This window comes from Oncorhynchus keta, chromosome 9 (genome assembly GCF_023373465.1).
Source record: "Oncorhynchus keta strain PuntledgeMale-10-30-2019 chromosome 9, Oket_V2, whole genome shotgun sequence".
NCBI classification, from domain to species: Eukaryota; Metazoa; Chordata; class Actinopteri; order Salmoniformes; family Salmonidae; genus Oncorhynchus; species Oncorhynchus keta.
Genome location: NC_068429.1, coordinates 26858429 through 26876958, shown reverse-complemented (window position 1 = coordinate 26876958; position 18530 = coordinate 26858429). Strand labels below are relative to the sequence as shown.

General features: G+C 43.4%; 1 protein-coding gene across 6 annotated transcripts in view; it reads right to left on the bottom strand.

Annotated features, from left to right (window-relative positions):
* tnca (tenascin Ca) overlaps positions 1–18530 on the bottom strand; it is a 45741-nt gene that overhangs the window by 11000 nt on the left and 16211 nt on the right. The window contains exons 2-14 of one of the 6 annotated variants that reach the window (XM_035775793.2): positions 13047–13610; positions 11144–12457; positions 10340–10603; positions 9880–9995; positions 8836–8989; positions 7477–7746; positions 7083–7268; positions 6792–6881; positions 6154–6417; positions 5199–5606; positions 3290–3754; positions 2353–2628; positions 43–315 (exon numbers count right to left, since the gene is read on the bottom strand). In XM_035775793.2, coding sequence (XP_035631686.1) covers positions 43–315; positions 2353–2628; positions 3290–3754; positions 5199–5606; positions 6154–6417; positions 6792–6881; positions 7083–7268; positions 7477–7746; positions 8836–8989; positions 9880–9995; positions 10340–10603; positions 11144–12457; positions 13047–13530 — 4564 coding nt within the window. In that variant the 5' untranslated portion in view covers positions 13531–13610. The remainder of the gene's footprint in view (positions 1–42; positions 316–2352; positions 2629–3289; positions 3755–5198; positions 5607–6153; positions 6418–6791; positions 6882–7082; positions 7269–7476; positions 7747–8835; positions 8990–9879; positions 9996–10339; positions 10604–11143; positions 12458–13046; positions 13611–18530) is intronic. The other 5 variants (XM_035775794.2, XM_035775796.2, XM_035775795.2 and 2 more) reach the window with 5 other exon arrangements.

Genomic DNA, 18530 nt, shown 5'->3' with positions numbered 1-18530 from the left:
TTCTGGCTTTAGAAATAAACAAAACAAACAAAATAGAAATACCTGTTGATGCAATAATACTGACGGCATGGGTTCGTGATCCCTTGACAATCCCAGTGAGGTAGGCTATATAGTCAGTGCTGGGCCTTAGCCCTGTGATGTCATGAGACATTGCATTCTGGGATATGTTATATTCCTTTGGCTCCTTCAGCCAATCTGAATCAATAATCTCCAGGACATAACCGTCAAACTCTCCCTCAGTGCCATTCCAGGAGATGGAGAAACTCTCTGACGTTAAATTAGATACATACAGATTGCCAACCACTGGCTCGCTCACTAAAGGAAGAAACAGTTATTGGATTTTTAAATAAGCTAAAATGTTAAAAGCAATATGCCTATTGCCTATGAATTCACTCGTTTGGCTGCTACATATTCAATTATCTATCTTAGGGGATGATAATAGATTGTAGATGATTTTGTTTATCAAAGATAAATGAGAATAATAAGTGCAATTTCACATGGCACTCACCTCACACCTGCCATTCTCGATAGTCTTTGAATATAATGAAAAATGAATGACATGCACATTTAATTTCTGACAATACAACGGCAAGCTTTTGGGGATGTGGTGAAGACTAAAGAAAGGTAAAAATATATTGCAGTGTAACACATCAGTACTCATCATAATGTGTGACATGAATAATAATAGCATTTGTGCCATATAAAGTGTAAGTGATATCATCATTATTCCAATTTAAGCCAGGTCAGGACTAGCTCCTATTCTAAAAATAGATGTGCATGTTTTGTTCAGTGTTTGTTCAGACAAGACAGAGTAAGACATTGATATAGACACAAACAGGGAAAGTGACAGATAGCCAAAGTGCCGGAGAGAGAAAGAAAGTAAACAGGATTTGACTTGATTTGACTTGATTTGCTAGACTTGACAAGTATGCTTTTTGACATAAGTGTACGGTGGAATTTAGTGTCAAAATGTGACGTAAGGCAGGGGTGTCCAACTCTGGTGCTGGAGAGCTACTGGGTGTGTAATGTAAGGTTTTGTTCCAGCCCAGCACTAACTCACCTGTTTCAAATAGTAAACAATTGTAGCCTGTAGTTAGTGCTGGGCTGGAACAAAAGCATGGATACTCAGTAGCTCTGCAGGACAGGAGTTGGAGAACCCTGGGCTAGAAGACAGTAGACATGTTGTTGGTGAGATAGTACATTGCCAAACCCAAGCAGGAGAGCCATTCACTTATGATGTTAATAATATGGATGGGTGATGAAGTTAAAAACCCTCCATTCCTTTGGAAGGGTTTGTTGACAAGGGAAAGGAAAACACTTATGTGCAAGAGACATTCACAAACAAGTTCAAATCATGCACACACATTACATTGAGTAGGACAATAAGTTGCTGTTTTGTTGCACTATAGTAGGAATAAACAATGTTTCACAAATATAATATCTAAAAGAGGAGTTAATGTTGTTACAACACACACACAGTACATAGTATTCATTGTCACAGGAGGTTGGTGGCACCTTAATTGGGGAGAAACAGGCTCATGGTAATGACTGGAGCAGTATCAAATACATCAAACACATAGTTTCCAGGTGTATGATGCCATTTCATTTGCTCCTTTCCAGCCAGCTGTTCTCCCCTCAGCAGCCTCCATTGTTCATTGTATACTATTAGGCCTACATTTCCAGTCTCTCTCGTACTGAAACCAATACATAGGCCTCTAATGTCACTCAGCCGTTCTGGCCACTCAGTTAAAGCATGACTCCAACAGGCAAACAAGCTATAGGTTAATTACTCAGTCTGTGAGGATGGGGGTTGATGGAATGATGGCGAATGGACACTGTTTAATGTGGATGGGGGGGAGGAGGTGTTGTTTGGTTTTCTTTTGCAATCATTGCAGCACATAAAAACTCACCACGATGCATGTAATGGCAGGGGGGGGGGCTTCATGCACTCAGGAATGTGAGGAGGGGGCGAGACAGGGTGAGGTTGGTCACTTGCGGGTAGCTTGCTTGTTTCAGTTATAAGGTAAGGGTTTGTGTGGGTGATGCCCAGCACCCTGCCCTGTGGTGAAAGACTGACACAGTGGCTGGAGGGTAAGAATGACACATGGCATGGTGTTGTTAGAATGAAACATTGGTAAAAAGGCTCAATTGAAGGGTTACGTCAGTGATCTTGCTTGCTACGTGCAGTGCTGTGGATGCTTGCATGTGAATGGAAACAGGCAGGTGTGTGTGTATGCTGTTCACCACAGATCCCAACTGGAATAGAGAGAAATTGCTCAAAAGGCACAGTGAAGAAAAAGTAAAGAGAGGGATAAGAACAGAACCTTGGGGGCCACCTCCATTCATAGGTACCTGTAGTGGCTTCAGTATACACCGGCTCCTGGAAGGAGCCCTGGTGGAGCCCGTACAGGCCAATCCTATACAAAGTGTTAGGACTCAGGCCAGAAATGCCCAGGTTGAAGGCATCAGCCGACAGGGTGAGGTTCTCACTCTCTGGACCTCCCTCTAAGTTTGTCACCTCAATGACAAAGCTCTCAAACTCCCCGTCCTCGGGAGTCCAGTACACATTGAAGCTGTCCCATGTCACGTCAGAGACTGTGAGGTTGGCCACCACAGGCCTCAGCTCCTCTAGCAGACAAACAGATCATAGTACAGTCAATAAAATATACACTATATGAAATATATCAAAAATCGATATTTCACATCATATTATGTTTTATATCCCATAATCAGGGATCATCAACTAGATTCAGCCAAGGGTCGATTTCTTTCTTGAGCGGATGGTTAGGGGGCCGTAACATAATTACAAATAATTTGTATACTGCAAATTGACCGCAAGAAGCCCAAACAAATTTCAAACCTTGCTTACATTTGTATACGATCACATGTATCTCTTTATTATGTGTGGGAATACTTTGGAATAGATTTACAAAATTGAAATCACTTGGAGTTGATTTGCGGGAGGTTTTACAGTCTTTTATGTCCGACAATTAAAAAATAAAATACAACAACAAATAAAATCACCCGCGGGCCGCAAATTAGGGAACCCTGCTTTATATATTCCATATATTTCACATCAACTATACAATGTATTGCAGGGATTAAACTGTGATGTGTTTCAGCAGCACTTTCTTAGTCAGTTATGATGACACAGAACACACGAATACAAAGACAGATGGATGAATGGGAGGATGTATGACATGTATAAGGTTAGGATGGAGAGGGGGATGGAGAGAAAGATGACCGATGGTTATGGATGTCTATGGCAAAGAATCACTGCTCCATGTACCTGTATTGGCAAAAGCATGAAGAGGCAGAGACTGCTCCCCCTCCACCTTCCCATACAACGAAACCTCATAACGTGTCCCAGGGGACAAGCCTTCTATAAGGGTCTTCCTGGCACTTCCTGGTACCGTGGTCACATGAGCTTGTGCCATCCCTGACAGAGCATTCACCTCCACCAAAAAGCTATCAAAGGCTTCATCTGGGGCTGACCAGGCTAGCCTTACGCTAGTGGGGCTCACGTCTGTGACATTGAGGTCCCCTAGCGTCTCCAGGCTGGAGGCCTCTGGTTCAGATTCAGCCCCAGAGGGGATGTCCCCCGTGGGGTACAGAGATGTAGATGTAGGCCCCTCTGTGATCAGAGGAGCCAGGGGAAGGACTGTTGGATGAACAGCTCCTGTGTCAGGAGACTGTGTCGTCTGAGCACTTTTGACACTCAGAGCGACTACATCAGTAGAGGTAGACTTGGGTGCTAAATGAAAGTACATTCAAAAGGATTAAATGTGTAACCTGTAACCTCTAAAGGAGCAGAAGAAAAACAAAAAGAGTGGTTAACCTGTGGGAAGAAGATCTGGTTAGAAGAAATAACTGGTAGAGTAAAAGATTAACATAAGTACCCACAAAAGCATAATGATTGATTACAGTAACAAAAGGTATATTGTCTTTTGTCTAACTTTCTCCCATTGAGGTTTGGAAGGAATAATTCTGCATTCATCACCATTTTCTCTCTATGGTGCTGTACAGGTTCTTGTTGTCAGGGACCATAAACTTCCACATGCATCGGAGACGTACATTTACACTGAGCAGCTCATGTATTAATGGCCCTTGAACGAGGGCCATTAATTTTTGAAGGTTCCGAATAGTCCACCGTAGTGACAGTACCCAGTACACTTCAAATGGATGAAGAAGCCATGCATTGCCAAAGTTATCCTACAACTTTGTTTTTGTTCCAATATCCATATTAGGTCACCACTAGTGTACTATGCAAGCATGGATATTGGAACAGAACCCTGGTTGAACACTTTAGAGTTTGATTCATGTCTTGTTGTTTCAAGATGCATAATATGCTATTTTAACATTGTCCTTTGCAAGCAATACTGTAAACATTTCAGAATGAAAATGCAATGTGAATGGGATCGCAAGCAATGACAGTGAAGTGGATGAGTTTGTTGGCACAGACATACAGAGAACAAATTGGGTGCTTTTAAAAACTCCAATGAAGGAGGAAATTGGTGTGCAAATGTAGTCTAATCGACTTTTCTGGATGTCATGCTGATCTGCAGGGAAACACTGGAGACATTGTAACCTCTCTGAATTGCCATTCCATGGAATTCACTGATTTTCTTAATGCTTTATCTCTTCAGCTAGAAGGTATCAACTTTTCTGATAACAAACCTATTTTGGGGGGGGGGGGTGCCACAACGTGTTTTTAAACAACCAATAGATAGTATTGTTGCTGACAGAAAGCCGCAAATTATGCCCTGCAAATAACAGCATTTACAGTCCCAGTATCCATTGCTATATTTGCTATAACCAATTTTAGTAATGTCCTTCATCTGAATTTCTCTGGTATAGAGAAGGCATGGATTCCTCTTCATAGTTTGAAAGCAACACTTTCCGTTTTAGGACTGCCGTCCTCAGCATGCAAGAAGTGACTTGATGGGAGGAAGCCAAATGGCCATTTTGTAAAGATGGTATTATCTCAAACCTCTAATATCATGCCATGCGTACTGATCCACTGCAGTTGAAAATCACAATACCATCATGCAAAACGTGAAAGGTTTGGTTTTGAATTTCTCAACTCCTTTGTTCAAATCCTGACTTTGCTATCCAGGCAGACTTAAAATGAGCAATGTTCAACAACAAAGGGATATCTATTGTACTGAAGGCATGCAGCCCAAAAGTAAAGCATATACCTGTAACTGTGACTGCTTCAAGCGGAGAGGATCTTTGGCTATTGCTTACTCCGTAAAGCTTTACTCGATATTCTGTGGATTCCCTCAGGCCTTGAAATCTAGAACCTTTGGCATCTCCATGGAGATGGACCTCTTTTACATCCCATAATCCCAGAGTGTCTCTACATTCTAAAATATAACTATCATAGACAACATGTGCCTTTGGTTCCCACGAAAGTTCAAATCCTTCGGACGTTACAACTGAGACAGTCAGCTCTCCCAGCTTATCCTCGAGCTCAAGCCCCATCCCTGAGATCTGTAGGTCTGGGTCAGAGGGGTCTAACGACACAAAACTAATGATATTGTCCTCCGAGCCTATGGGAGTGGTAAGCTCAGGGGCAGGGTTGGCTATGTAAAACGTGAAAGAGGCTACAAGAGAAACACAAAGGCACAAATTCAGATAAGGAAGACATTTAGAGATTGTGTGTCTTTCTGCACTGTTACTGTTGGCCTCAGTGTTGTCTATTTTTGTCCCAACAAATAAAGTAAGTTACAGCCTACAACTACCGGACCCTTGCCCTTAGTAATTCCACATTCTTCTGTCAAGTATTGGTATGTATATGAGGAAATGATTTCACTCCCAAGAGCTTGTGTTGTGAAATATGTTTGGATTGGTAAAGCTGTTACAGATATCTTTATCTCTTAGGATTATAAAATGCAATTCAAAACTGTTAGCAGTACAATAGGATCCATACGTTTAGCACTTGCTGAATGTTTCCCACAAGAGACTATGTTTTTTACCCAGACCTGAAACCAAATCTGTGACTTCAAATTGGCAAAATATTATTGTATACTGGAAAATTGCTATTTGCAGAGAGCAGAACTGAAACTACTTTCTTAAAGGATCAACCACACATATTTGTGCCTTGCAATACGAGGGTGGAGTCAGTTGTGAAGATTCTGTTTCAACCCTCACCTGTAGATGCGGACAGGGTGGCAGGTGTGCTCTTCTTTGAGCCCTTCTCAGCAACCAGGGTGATGGTGTACATCATTCCGGGGGTCAGGTTGTTTAGGTTGTAGGAGGTGGCTGTTCCAGGGACCTCCACCTCCTCCCTCCGGCCATCCTTGGAGATGTACACCAGCCTGTAGACGGGGATCTTGGCTCGGGGTCTCTTCCACACCAGCGTCATGCTGGTCTCTGTGGACTCGCTCACTTCCAAGTCCTTGGGCCCATCAAGGTCTGTGGAGGAAAGTGGTATAAAGCTTTCAATCAGTGATTATCAAGCCTTAGGTACAATTCATAGTGTAGTGAAAGTACAAACATAATTCTTCTGTTTTAACAATGGATAGTATAGTGCTTTCATATTTCATTCTGTTTTATGATAGTTCTGAGGTTTGAAGATTGTTTCCCAAACCACTTAGAAACATCAGAACCTCATAACGCACCTATGTTTGCCTCATATTGTTCCCTAATAATCTGTCGCATTGAAAGTTATTTATATATATGTATATATCTACGACTGCAGAGTGTCTGTGGTCACTTATGGTGGTGGATATTTGGGCTGCTGTTGAACAGTGGCTATCCTATGAAAACGTGTCAACGTATGCTCTCACTTGTTGCTGCATTTGTGGTGGCAGGCAGGCTCTCCCTCTCGTTCTTCATGGCGGTCACACCAATTCCGTACTCTGTACCCGGCTTCAATCCTGTAATGGAGAAGAACAGAGATGAATTGAGTACCTGATTAGATTCAGTCCTGCAATCGAGCAGAACAGAGAAGGATTTGAGTACCTGATTGAATTGACATCAAGAGTAACAAAGTCATAGCGAATCCTATCTTGAAAAAAGCCCTTATACCTTCGACTGACATAATTGCATGTTGGGATTTGGTCATGGTTGACACTCACCAGTGATAGTTGCCTGAGTGTTGCCTCCTGGCCCACGGGGGAACACCTCTTCGCCATGGGAACCCCCAGAGATAGGGCTGTACTTCACCCGGTAGCTGTCAACGTCTGCCCGGCTGTTTTTCCACTCCAGTGTGACGCTGTTGTCTGTCTGGCCCAGTGGCTGCAGGTCCTTAGGAGAGTCCAGGTCTGTAACAATGCAAGAAGAAGAAAGGAATATAATAAAGACTGTTGACAGTGAACTCTTGATCAATCCAAGTGTACCTGTTATCAGGTACACTTAAAAGAATGGACTGGAATGGAATTGAATTGGGACTGTAAAATTGTAGTGTGCTCAAACACAGTTTGCACTTATCAGGAGTGCACTTATCAGAAGTGGATAAAATAAAGCCCCAACCTGTGGTGAATATCTCAGTGACTGGATCGCTGGTGCTGTTTCCCCTCCTGGAGACCAGGGACACCTGGTACTCAGTGTCTGGGCTGAGGCTGTCAATGCTGTACTGTTTGTCTGAGGTGGACAGGTCCACACTGGTCCTCTCTGTGGGGTCGGAGCTGGGGCCATAGGACACGGTGACACCATCCACCTGAGCCACGGGTTGGAACCAGGTGACCAAGCCTGAGCTGTCTGTCACGTCACGCATCTCTACCTGCCTGGGCCCATCAATCCCTGGGGGAAAGGGACCCAAGGAATACAATATGTTAAGGATGACTATTGCAGGCTCATTCACCCACCCTCCTCCCCCCTGTAACTATTCCTCAGGTCGTTGCTGTAAATGAGAATGTGTTCTCAGTCAACTCAGCTAAAATACGGATTCAATCACAAGGAATTAAAAGGGTGAAAGTATGTGCTGTTTGTCATGGACAATGATCACACACATGTTTTAAATCCTCCCTTTGGGCTACAGACACAAGGACACAAGGAGTATTGGTTTTACTTTAACTACATTTTAAGACCTGCATAACACTGTTACAATTATGGCATAACAAATGTAATTAACAGTTTGGTTACTCTGACTGTTTGGTATGTGATTTCACTGATCTGTGTTCTGACAGGACCTCTGGTAAGTTACTGTGTTTATTTTCACAGGAGAAGTTTCTCAATTCCATGCTGTGGTGACTTCACCGGGTGAAATAAGCCATAGGTTCACACTGTATAAATCACCTACTTCTTCATTCCTCATTCTTGAAAGCTGTGCTGAACTTAAAGCCTGTATAAATAAATGATGAACAAGTCAGGAGAAGATATATTTATAGGCTCCATCAACATGGAATATTTAATGAAATGGCTTTTCCATAGACGAGGTAGCATAGTTCACGCTAGAAACCCATTTGACCTTAATGTATGGACTAAACAGTTGGCAGTAGAAGCTTATGGTAGGGCTCCTTGAAAGATACAAATTCTCTCTATTGTAATATACAGGCTGAGACTCAGCATTGTTCACTTTTGCAAAAAATACTGTTAAACTGGACTGTGTGAAACGACAATGGGGGTTTAGACACTTTTTCCATCTAATCCTCACGCCATGATTGACAGTTAAATTGGTCTGTTCAATTTCTCTGTCTGCTTGTGTGATTTGTGAGGTGTAGGCATTTTCCTTATCCACCCCATGGGATGTGGGTGGTCGCCAGGATGAGTGGGAGAAGCCTGCTTTAGATTCATTCATGCATGGCATGACAATGTCAGAAGAATTGGCTTCCCAGTTTGCACATGCAGATCTGCATTTGACTAGGGGGAAAAAACATTACATAAGCTTACTGGTAGTGATGATTTTAGTAGACTGAGGTCCCCTGGTATTGTTCTTGATGACGCCCACTGAAACCTCGTACTCCTGACCGGGACCTAGCCCCGTCTGCTCATACAAGGTCTGGGAGGATGGAAGGGTGGTAAGGGTTTTCCCACTCTCCTCTTTCTGAAAGGACAAATGCATACTGTTTTTAATATACCATTTCTGGATTCATACATGCTACATAGCCTACTTACATATCCAACAAGCAAGCTGAGGTAAGCCACGTCAATTTGTCCTTTGGATCAACAAAATCAATATTTCACACAGTTAATGTTGAGTTAAACAATAACAATTGCTACAATATTAAAATTTCTCATGGTTATTTTAGCAGGTATTTGATTACCTCAGATTAGAATGCTACAAACAAAGCCCATTTGGCCCATAGTAATAGGGATGAAGTGCTGATCATGGATTACAGGTCCTTACATTTTATGTATGGGGCAATAAAGCCCAAGCGCTGAGGAGAATGGGATTAGCAATAAACAGTGCTGAGCATGTCCTGGCTGCTGGCTGCTGTTATAACGAGGATACAGCCCTTTGTGAAAATGAACTTGGGAACGATATGAAGGGTATTATGGGTTATGGCTGCCCAGACCTTTGCCATTAGCAGCTGAGCAGAAAACGTGCCAGTAATAATAAGCCCCCAGATTTGTGATCTGAGGCAATGCAGTTATTTTCCACGTACCGGTTCACATCAGCCTCATTCTTTAAAGTGTAAAGTACAGCACGCTTCAATAGTGTAATAACAATTTGTGGTTTATCGTGTATGTTTAATTTTTAACCTTGTTATTTTGAGTTGTCTTAATTGAAAACTGAACTGACCCCAACCCTGATAGTTATTGCTACTTCACTGGACATGATAAATAGCCAAGTATTTCAAGATCTCCTCACTAAAAGAACAAAGCCAGCTTGTGAAAATCTGTCATCTTGTCCCTGCTGTTTAGTGGAATTCTAGGCAAGACCCAGCAGACATCACTTGTGGAGAGATTGCAAAGAGACATAGACAGACTGACCGTGTTGCGGATGTAGAGCTCCCAGGCATCAAAAGGAATGTCCAGCTGATCCCACAGCACCTCTACTGAGGTCTCCCTCACCGATTTAAACTTCAAGCCTTCTGGTTCTGGCAGATCTGGCAGGACAGAGCGAGAGACAATAATATGTTATGCCTGATGACAAGATATTGTGCATCGAGACAGTGTGTGGTTTCAAAACTTGTTAAGCATCAGTCAAATCTAGTGGTTGTGTTGGAATCACCTTAAAAAGAAAGCCTTGTGTAAACATTGTGCTGTGAAATTTTGTCCACTGGACTGAATAGCATTCTGATTACAGTTAATATGCAAATGTTTGTTTAAAAAAATAATAATTCTAACGTGGATCACATTCCCATGAACCCAGACTGCTCAGAGACCCAAGTTCTCACATCTTAGGCAAGATGTCTTATCACGCAAGCCTCGTTAAACGGGCATGACCTACATGTGGCCACCCTGGCGCTGATTGGGATGCTCTTTTTGTTGCTGAGGATGGCATAGACGTTGATCAGGTACTCGATGCCAGGCTCCAGCTCGCTGACAGTGGCAGCAGTCTTGTCTCCGCCCACTGTGAACTCCTGATACAGACCCCCAGGACCATTTGGCACGTAAGTGATCAGATACTCTGTCACCAGCATCTCATTATTCCAGGTCAGGTCCACTGTCTCAGTGGTGACCTCTGTTACGGTCAGGCCCTTTGGAGGAGAAACTAAAGAGAATGAGAAAGAAAGAAAAAAGAGGGACAGAAAATAGTTATATTTTTGTCTGAGTTTTTTACTATCTCAGACACTAAGTTTCCCATGCCCTCAATATAATAATATATAATATACTGTATATATGCCATTTAGCAGACACTTTTATCCAAAGCCACTCAGCCACTAACAATCCTCCACACAAAGCTAATGCTTTCCCCAGACTCACATCTGGTAGTGGTTTGGACCGCCAAAGATCTTTGAGACAGAAGTACAGACAACTGAAATGCACAGCTTTTGGCATCAGAAGAAATCATAGATGGAAGTTTTAATCCTTTTTGCAAAACCCCTTTGAAATTAATTCAAATGGTATTTGGGGATTTTATTATGTTTTGAGTATAAAACATAACGGAAAAATAAGTAATTGGATTTAATGTGGCATTCAACCAGCACATGGAAGTATCAAGCGTGCAATGTTAACAACTGAACTAAACCCAATTATTCCGTTGTTTTTTTTCTCTCAAATCAGTGGGTCAGTTGAATGAAACCATTCTTACCTTCTGAGCAGTCTTCTCCGATGTATCCCTCTTCACAGAGACATTGTCCATTCACACAGCGGCCTTTGTCCTGGCAGTTGTTGAGGCAGCTCAGCTCTCCGCAGTTGTCTCCCACGTATCCCTCCTCACAAATGCATTTCCCATTAACACAGAGTCCCCTGATGTTGCAGTTATCAGGGCAGATGAGTCCAGAGCAGTCATCACCTGCATAGCTGTCCTGGCAGACACATTTTCCATCCACACAGTATCCCTGGCCCAGGCAGTCATTGGGACAGCGCTTCTCACTGCAGTCTTCCCCTGTGAGGCCCTCATCACAGACACACTGCCCGTCAACGCAGCGTCCGCGGTTCAGGCAGTTGTTGGGGCAGCTCAGCTCGCTGCAGTCCTCACCAGTGAAGCCAGCATAGCAGACACATTGGCCGTCCACACAGTCTCCACGGCCGTAGCAGTCTGAGGGGCAGGTCTTAATACTGCAGTCCTCTCCACCAAAGCCTTCATCGCATACACACTGTCCGTTGACACAGCGGCCCCGGTTGAGGCAGTTATTGGGGCAGGAGAGCTCAGAGCAGTCCTCTCCCTGGTAGCCTACGTCGCAATGGCACTGCCCATTGACACACTGCCCCCTGTTATGGCAGTTGTTGAGGCAAGCCAGCTGGCTACAGTCTTCTCCTTGGTAGCCAGCATCGCAGATACACATGCCATTGAAGCAGGTACCTCTATCGTTGCAATCACTGGGGCAGGTGAGCTTGGAGCAGTCCTCTCCGGTGTAGCCAGCGCTGCAGACACACTGGCCGTTCACACAGAAACCATGACTCATGCAGTCGCTGGGGCAGGTTGTCTCCCCACAGTCCTCCCCGGTGAAACCTTCTTCGCAGTAGCAGGTTCCATTGACACAGTGTCCACGGTCATAGCAGTCGTTGGGGCAGATGAGTTCCGAGCAGTCAGAACCCGTCCAGGGCTCTTCACACACACACTCCTCATCTACACACTTTCCACGGCCTTGGCAGTTGTTCAGGCAGTCCGTCTGAGAACAGTCCTCTCCAATGAAACCCTCGGCACAGATGCAGACCCCGCCAATGCATTGTCCGTTCTCACCACAGTCCACTTTGCAAACCTCAAGCAAACAGTCGTTCCCGCCAAAGCCCTCGAAGCAGATGCATTTCCCGTCTATGCATCGACCTTGGTCCTGGCAGTCATTGGGGCATTCAGACTCAGTGCAGTTGGGTCCCTTCCAGCCAGGCTTGCAAATACAGCCACAGGTGTCAGCACTGTAGTTGCCACGGCCATTGCAGTAAGGCTTGGTCCCCACTTCACCTAAAGGAGCAGAGTTAAGTGATTACAACCCTCTGAATCATAATCCTGCCCCTTACCCCCCAATCCACTTCTCTAACAAATGTAATTTAGAAATATTGTAATCAAGTATTATCATTATAGACCAGAGACATTTGAAACCCCAATTATGTCCTGAATAACAATCTTCTAATCAGCACGGAGTATGTCCATGCTTCGATGTTCATTCCATTTTCAAGAGCATTTTTCCCTGTAAAAGAGAAAGCACTGCTAAGCCCAACCCCACATTCAATTCCAGTGAAGCTTCCCAGAGGTTGAGTAAAACAGATGTCCCTCTGAAGGAAGGGGAGGTGATGAGCGACAGTCATCCTAAGCATGCTATAATATACCAGTATTTCTCAACCCTTTAACCTTCAAAACACCCTAAACTTGTCCCAATTATATTATTTGCAGTATCGTAACTGTTGGGTTGTGTTTCCTAACCATTTAATTACCAGGTAAGTTGAATGAGAGCACATGATAATTTACAGTGATGACCAGGGGAGAGGAGAGGGGTTGAATGAGCCAATCAGAAGCTGGAGGTGATTAGGTTGACGTGTATACAGTACAGTACCTGTGACTGGCTGAGCGCTGCAGAAGCCAGAGTCTCCAGTAGTACACTGATCTCTCAGCGTGGACAGCTCTCCCTCCAGAATCTCCAACCTGCTCAGGAGGTCCTTCAGATCCGGGAACCGTTCGGTGCATGCACACGCCTGCTGAGGAATGTTAATGTGGTGGGTGAAAACAATCTGGTTCTGCCCATCCATGGTATGTTCGGTGGTGTGGAGGCCTGATGGCGGAACTGCGTCCTGGGGCTCAAGGCTGGTACTTCCTGGCGCATCCAGGTCCACTGAGCACAAGGAGCTAGCAGGGACGTTGATGTTGTAGACATGGTTGAAGACCACTGGCTGGTCAGCACTGGGGAGGGTTATGTTGTCTCCTCCCGTGGCTGTCAGAGTTGCCCGTTTATGCCTAAGTATTTTTCTCACCAGCCCAGATTGGCAGAGGCTGAAAAGGAGAGTCAGGAAGAGGCAGCCTAGAATGCTTTTAGTACTCATGTTTGGCTCTCTTAACTGGACTCAGCTTTAGGAATATCGGGACAAAGACTGGCCAAATCTGGAAAAACAGTGTAGGGGCCCTGGAAGGTAAACAAAAAACATTAAGTCAAAGATAGCCTCAATAACGCACATGGATAACTACATTTTCACAGGGTCACGCTGGGGAGACGTCCATGACTGTAAAGGCCATAACATTCCAGAGGGATGAAGTTTGAGATGTAGCGGCATCCCGTGTGTATGTCCTTAACCCCTCTAATCAATGGGTTTCACTCAGATGTAAATGAGAAAAGATTCAAATATTTTCTCCCTCTCTTTATTTACATATTCTCACAGGGTGAACACTGTCTATATAAGTTGTGAGTGATTGACACCTAACCCTTTAGTGTATTTTCCCGCTGAGGAAAGCGACCACTGACTACCGACACGTAGCTCTCACGTCTGTAGCCATGAAATGCTTTGAAAGGCTGGTCATGGCTTACATCAACACCATTATCCCAGAAACCCACTCCGATTTGCATACCGCACCAACAGATCCACAGATGATGCAATCTCTATTGCACTCCACACTGCCCTTTCACACCTGGACAAAATGTGTTAATGCTATTCATTGACTACAGCTCAGCGTTCAACACCATAGTGCCCTCAAAGCTCATCACTAAGCAATGGACCCTGCGACTAAACACCTCCCTCTGCAACTGGATCCTGGACCTCCTGACAGGCCTTCCCCAGGTGGTAAGAGTAGGTAACAACACATCCGCCATGCTGATCCTCAACACGGGGGCCCCTCAGGGGTGCTTGCTCAGCCCCCCTACTGTGCTCCCTGTTCCCTCATGACTGCACGGCCAGGCACGACTCCAACACCATCATTAAGTTTGCTGATGACACAACAGTGGTAGGCTTGATCACCAACAACAATGAGACAACCTATAGGGAGGAGGTCAGAGACCTGAACTTGTGGTGCAAGGACAACAACCTCTCCCTCAAAGTGATCAAGACAAAGGAGATGATTGTGGACTAAAAGAAAATGAGGACCGAGCACGCACCCATTCTCATCAACGGGGCTGTAACTAATCAAATGGCTACCCAGACTGTTTGTATCCCCCCTCCCCCGGAATGCTGCTGCTACTCTCTGTTATTACCCATGCATAGTCACTTTAATAACACTACCTACATGTACATATTACCTCAATTACCTCGAAACCGGTGCCCCCGCACATTGACTCTGTACTGGTACCCTCTGTATATAGCCCCGCTATTGTTATTTACTGCTGCTCTTTAATTATTTGCTGTTCTTATCTCTTACTTTTTGGGGGGTATTTTCTTAAAACCCCCCATACGCCAAATACACCTGTTGTATTCGGCGTATGTGATAAATAAGATTTGGTTTGATTTGACTTGACTTGACTGTGAGCCACTGTGAGCCATTGAAAGTGACTGAGATCAAGCTAACCACAGAACTGACAGTAATTTTAGCTGGTAATTCATTAATTACATTTTATGTTTGTGCTTTTCTAATAACCCATTTCTGTGTTTATTCAAGTGACTGATTGATATCTGCTATTTGGCAGTACACCCAGAACCTTGTTTTGAGAATGAAATGGATATCGCAGTTTCAAGTTCTCAGCTTGGAGAGAAGAAGCCTCGTGAAATATTGGTCGGTTACATTCATGAACCAAACGTTAATGATGAATTAAGTATGAATAATGCATAAGCTAAATCATGTAAAAAAATAACTTGTCTGTGTAAGCAGTACATAAGAGAACTAACAGAACTGCCCTGGTGGAGATGACTTCAGACCGGTACTTTATGCATCTATGTTTGACTGTGACCTCCAGCTTGCTGACAATGAAAACAATGATTCATTTAAGATTGACTTCTACACATGTCCCATGTGTAGAATTTCTATTACACACCATTTCCTTGGTCCAACAATTGTATATACACTACTGTTCTAAAGTTTGGGGTCACCTAGAAATGTCCAAATTGATCAGAAATACAGTGTAGACATTGTTAATGTTGTAAATGATGTAGCTGGAAACGGCTGATTTTTTTATGGAATATCTACATAGGCGTACAGAGGCCCATTATCAGCAACCATCACTCCTGTGTTCCAATGGCACGTTGTCTTAGCTAATACAAGTTTATAATTTTATAAGGCTAATTGATCATTGACCCTTTTGCAATTATGTTAGCACAGCTCAAAACTGTTGTTCTGCTTAAAAAAAGCAATAAAACCTCCCTTCTTTAGACTAGACTGGAGCATCAGCATTTGTGCGTTTGATTACAGGCTCATATTGGCCAGAAACAAATAACTTTCTTCTGAAATTCGTTAGTTTATTCTTGTTCAGAGAAATGAAGGCCATTCCATGCGAGAAATTGCCTACAAACTGAAGATCTCATACAACGCTGTGTACTACTCCCTTCACAGAACAGCGCAAACGGTCTCTAACCAGAATAGAAAGAGGAATGGGAGGCCCCGGTGCACAACTGAGCAAGAGGACAAGTACATTAGAGTGTCTAGTTTGAGAAACAGATGCCTCACAAGTCCTCAACTGGCAGCTTCATTAAATAGTACCTGCAAAACACCAGTCTCAACGTCAACAGTGAAGAGGCGACTCCGTGATGCTGGTCTTCTAGGCAGAGTTCCTCTGTCCAGTGCCTGTGTTATTTTGCCCATCTTAATCTTTTCTTTTTATTGGCCAGTTTGAGATATGGATTCTTCTTTGCAACTCTGACAAATGTAATATTTTATTAAGGTAAAATAATGTGAATAAATTATGGTTAATAAGTGATAAGCAGTAATGGGCAGTCACTACCGTCATGGGGCTTTTATTAATTGTTTTGTGTTACAGCATTCAATCCACATAATGCATAGTGCATTTAATATTACCATTTTTTTTATCATAGACAAAATCAAAAACCGTGATTATTTTTTCAATAATCGAACCAAACCGACGTCAAAAAACACTAATCACTCAGCACTACCATGCGGTAAATTAGTTAATAAACCAATAAGATTGAGTCTAAACCTCTCTGCCAATAACAGCTAGTTTTCAGTTTTCTCCACCCCACTCAGGCAACTCCCAGACAGTCCTAGCAAAATTGCCATTTTAGTTACTTTTTGACAATTTTCATTTAAAACAATCTCAGTAAGTGTCACATTCGTCATAACGAGGAGACCAAAGCACAGCGTGATATGAATACATTCTTCTTTTAATAAAGAACACTAAACAAACAAACAAAACGACCGTGACGCAATATAGACCGAGTGCTGACATGCAACTACACATAGACAATAACCCACAAAAAAACAACATGGAAAATGGCAACCTAAATAGGATCCCCAATCAGAGACAACAATAAACAGCTGCCTCTGATTAGGAACCAATTCAGGCCACCATAGACCAACATTACCTAGACATACAAAAACCCTATAGATATACAAAAACCGTAGACAGGACAAAAACACACATACCCACTCGTCACACCCTGACCTGACCAAAATAATACATAAAACATAGATAACTAAGGTGAGGGCGTGACAGTAAGTGCTTAATTGTTACCCAGAAATCATTTGATATCGAGATAAAAACGGCTGCATTGGACCTGTAAGACATGTATGTGTTTAAAATAGTGTATTGATACGCCCGTGCATCAATCTAAGTTACATAATAAAAAAATGTTTTGCATGAGCTACGTCTCAATCCACTGTATCCGCCTATGGCCGAGCTTCTGCAGTGTTTGTCAGACCCGAGACAACCCAACATGGGTCTTCTCACGAAAATGCCTGTGGCCTACAAACCACTACAAACCAGGGGAGACTCTCACGAACATGATGGTGTTCTTCGTTTTTCTCTGTCGTGATACTCTTCTCAAGGTAACCCAAACAAATGAATGGAAGTGTGTAGGTAGTTTTGTGCTAACAAAAATAAGGGGTTAAATATGTGTCCAAAAATATATATATTTCCTGAGCTTTCTAATATAGATATAGGACAGACACCTCATTCTTTATGATTCATTTTTTGGTATAGGTATATCTTTTTGGGGTGTCACGCCCTGATCTGTTTCACCTGTCATTGTGATTGTCTCCACCCCTTGCAGGTGTTGCTGATTTTCCCCAGTGTATTTAGCCCTGTGTTTCCTCTCTCTGTGCCAGTTCGGCTTGTCTGTTTTTCCAAGTCAACCAGCAGTTTACCCGTTCTGCTGCTTTTTGCTATTCTCCTTTTTCTAGTCCTCCCGGGTTTGACCCTTGCCTGTTTCTGGACTCTGTATTTGCTTGCCTGACCATTCTGTCTGCCTTGACCACAAGGCTGTCTGCCACTCTGTACCGTACTGCCTGGACTCTGATCTGGTTTTGACCTTTTGCCGGTCCACGACCATTCTCTTGCCTACTCCTTTTGGATTAATAAACATTGTAAGACTCCAACCATCTGCTTCCTGTGTCTGCATAGGGGTCTCACCTTGTGTCACGATAAAAAGGGTCCTAAAATTATAAATCAAATAGCAAAATGAATTAAAATAATTACATATGTTAGCTTAGTAGAAGACCCCCACCCCCCAACAGCTTTTAGAGATTAACATATGCACCCTGACACCTGAAATAACTTCCCCCTCGGAGCCAAAGACCCAGGGAGTGAACATTTACTGAGCAACGGACATGGAACAGGACAGGACAGCATCTGGACATAAACACATAGCATTAATGCAGACACAGGGAACACATGGGGAAGCAGACAGAAATAGGGAAGGCAATCAACAAAGGGAAGGAGTCCAGGTGAGTCCAATGAGCGCTGCTGTGCGTAATGAAGGTGAAAGGTGTGCAGCCTGGCGCCCTCGAGCTCCAGAGAGGGATGACACCCTGCCTATTTTTAGTTTCATGTTGCACCTCTGTACCCATCAAAAGTGAATACGGATGTAGGATTTTTACTGTATCACCCTGTTGTTGCAGGAAATGCAAACATCTTGCGTATTTGAAGTCTACAAAGGCTTCTAAAGTTTGG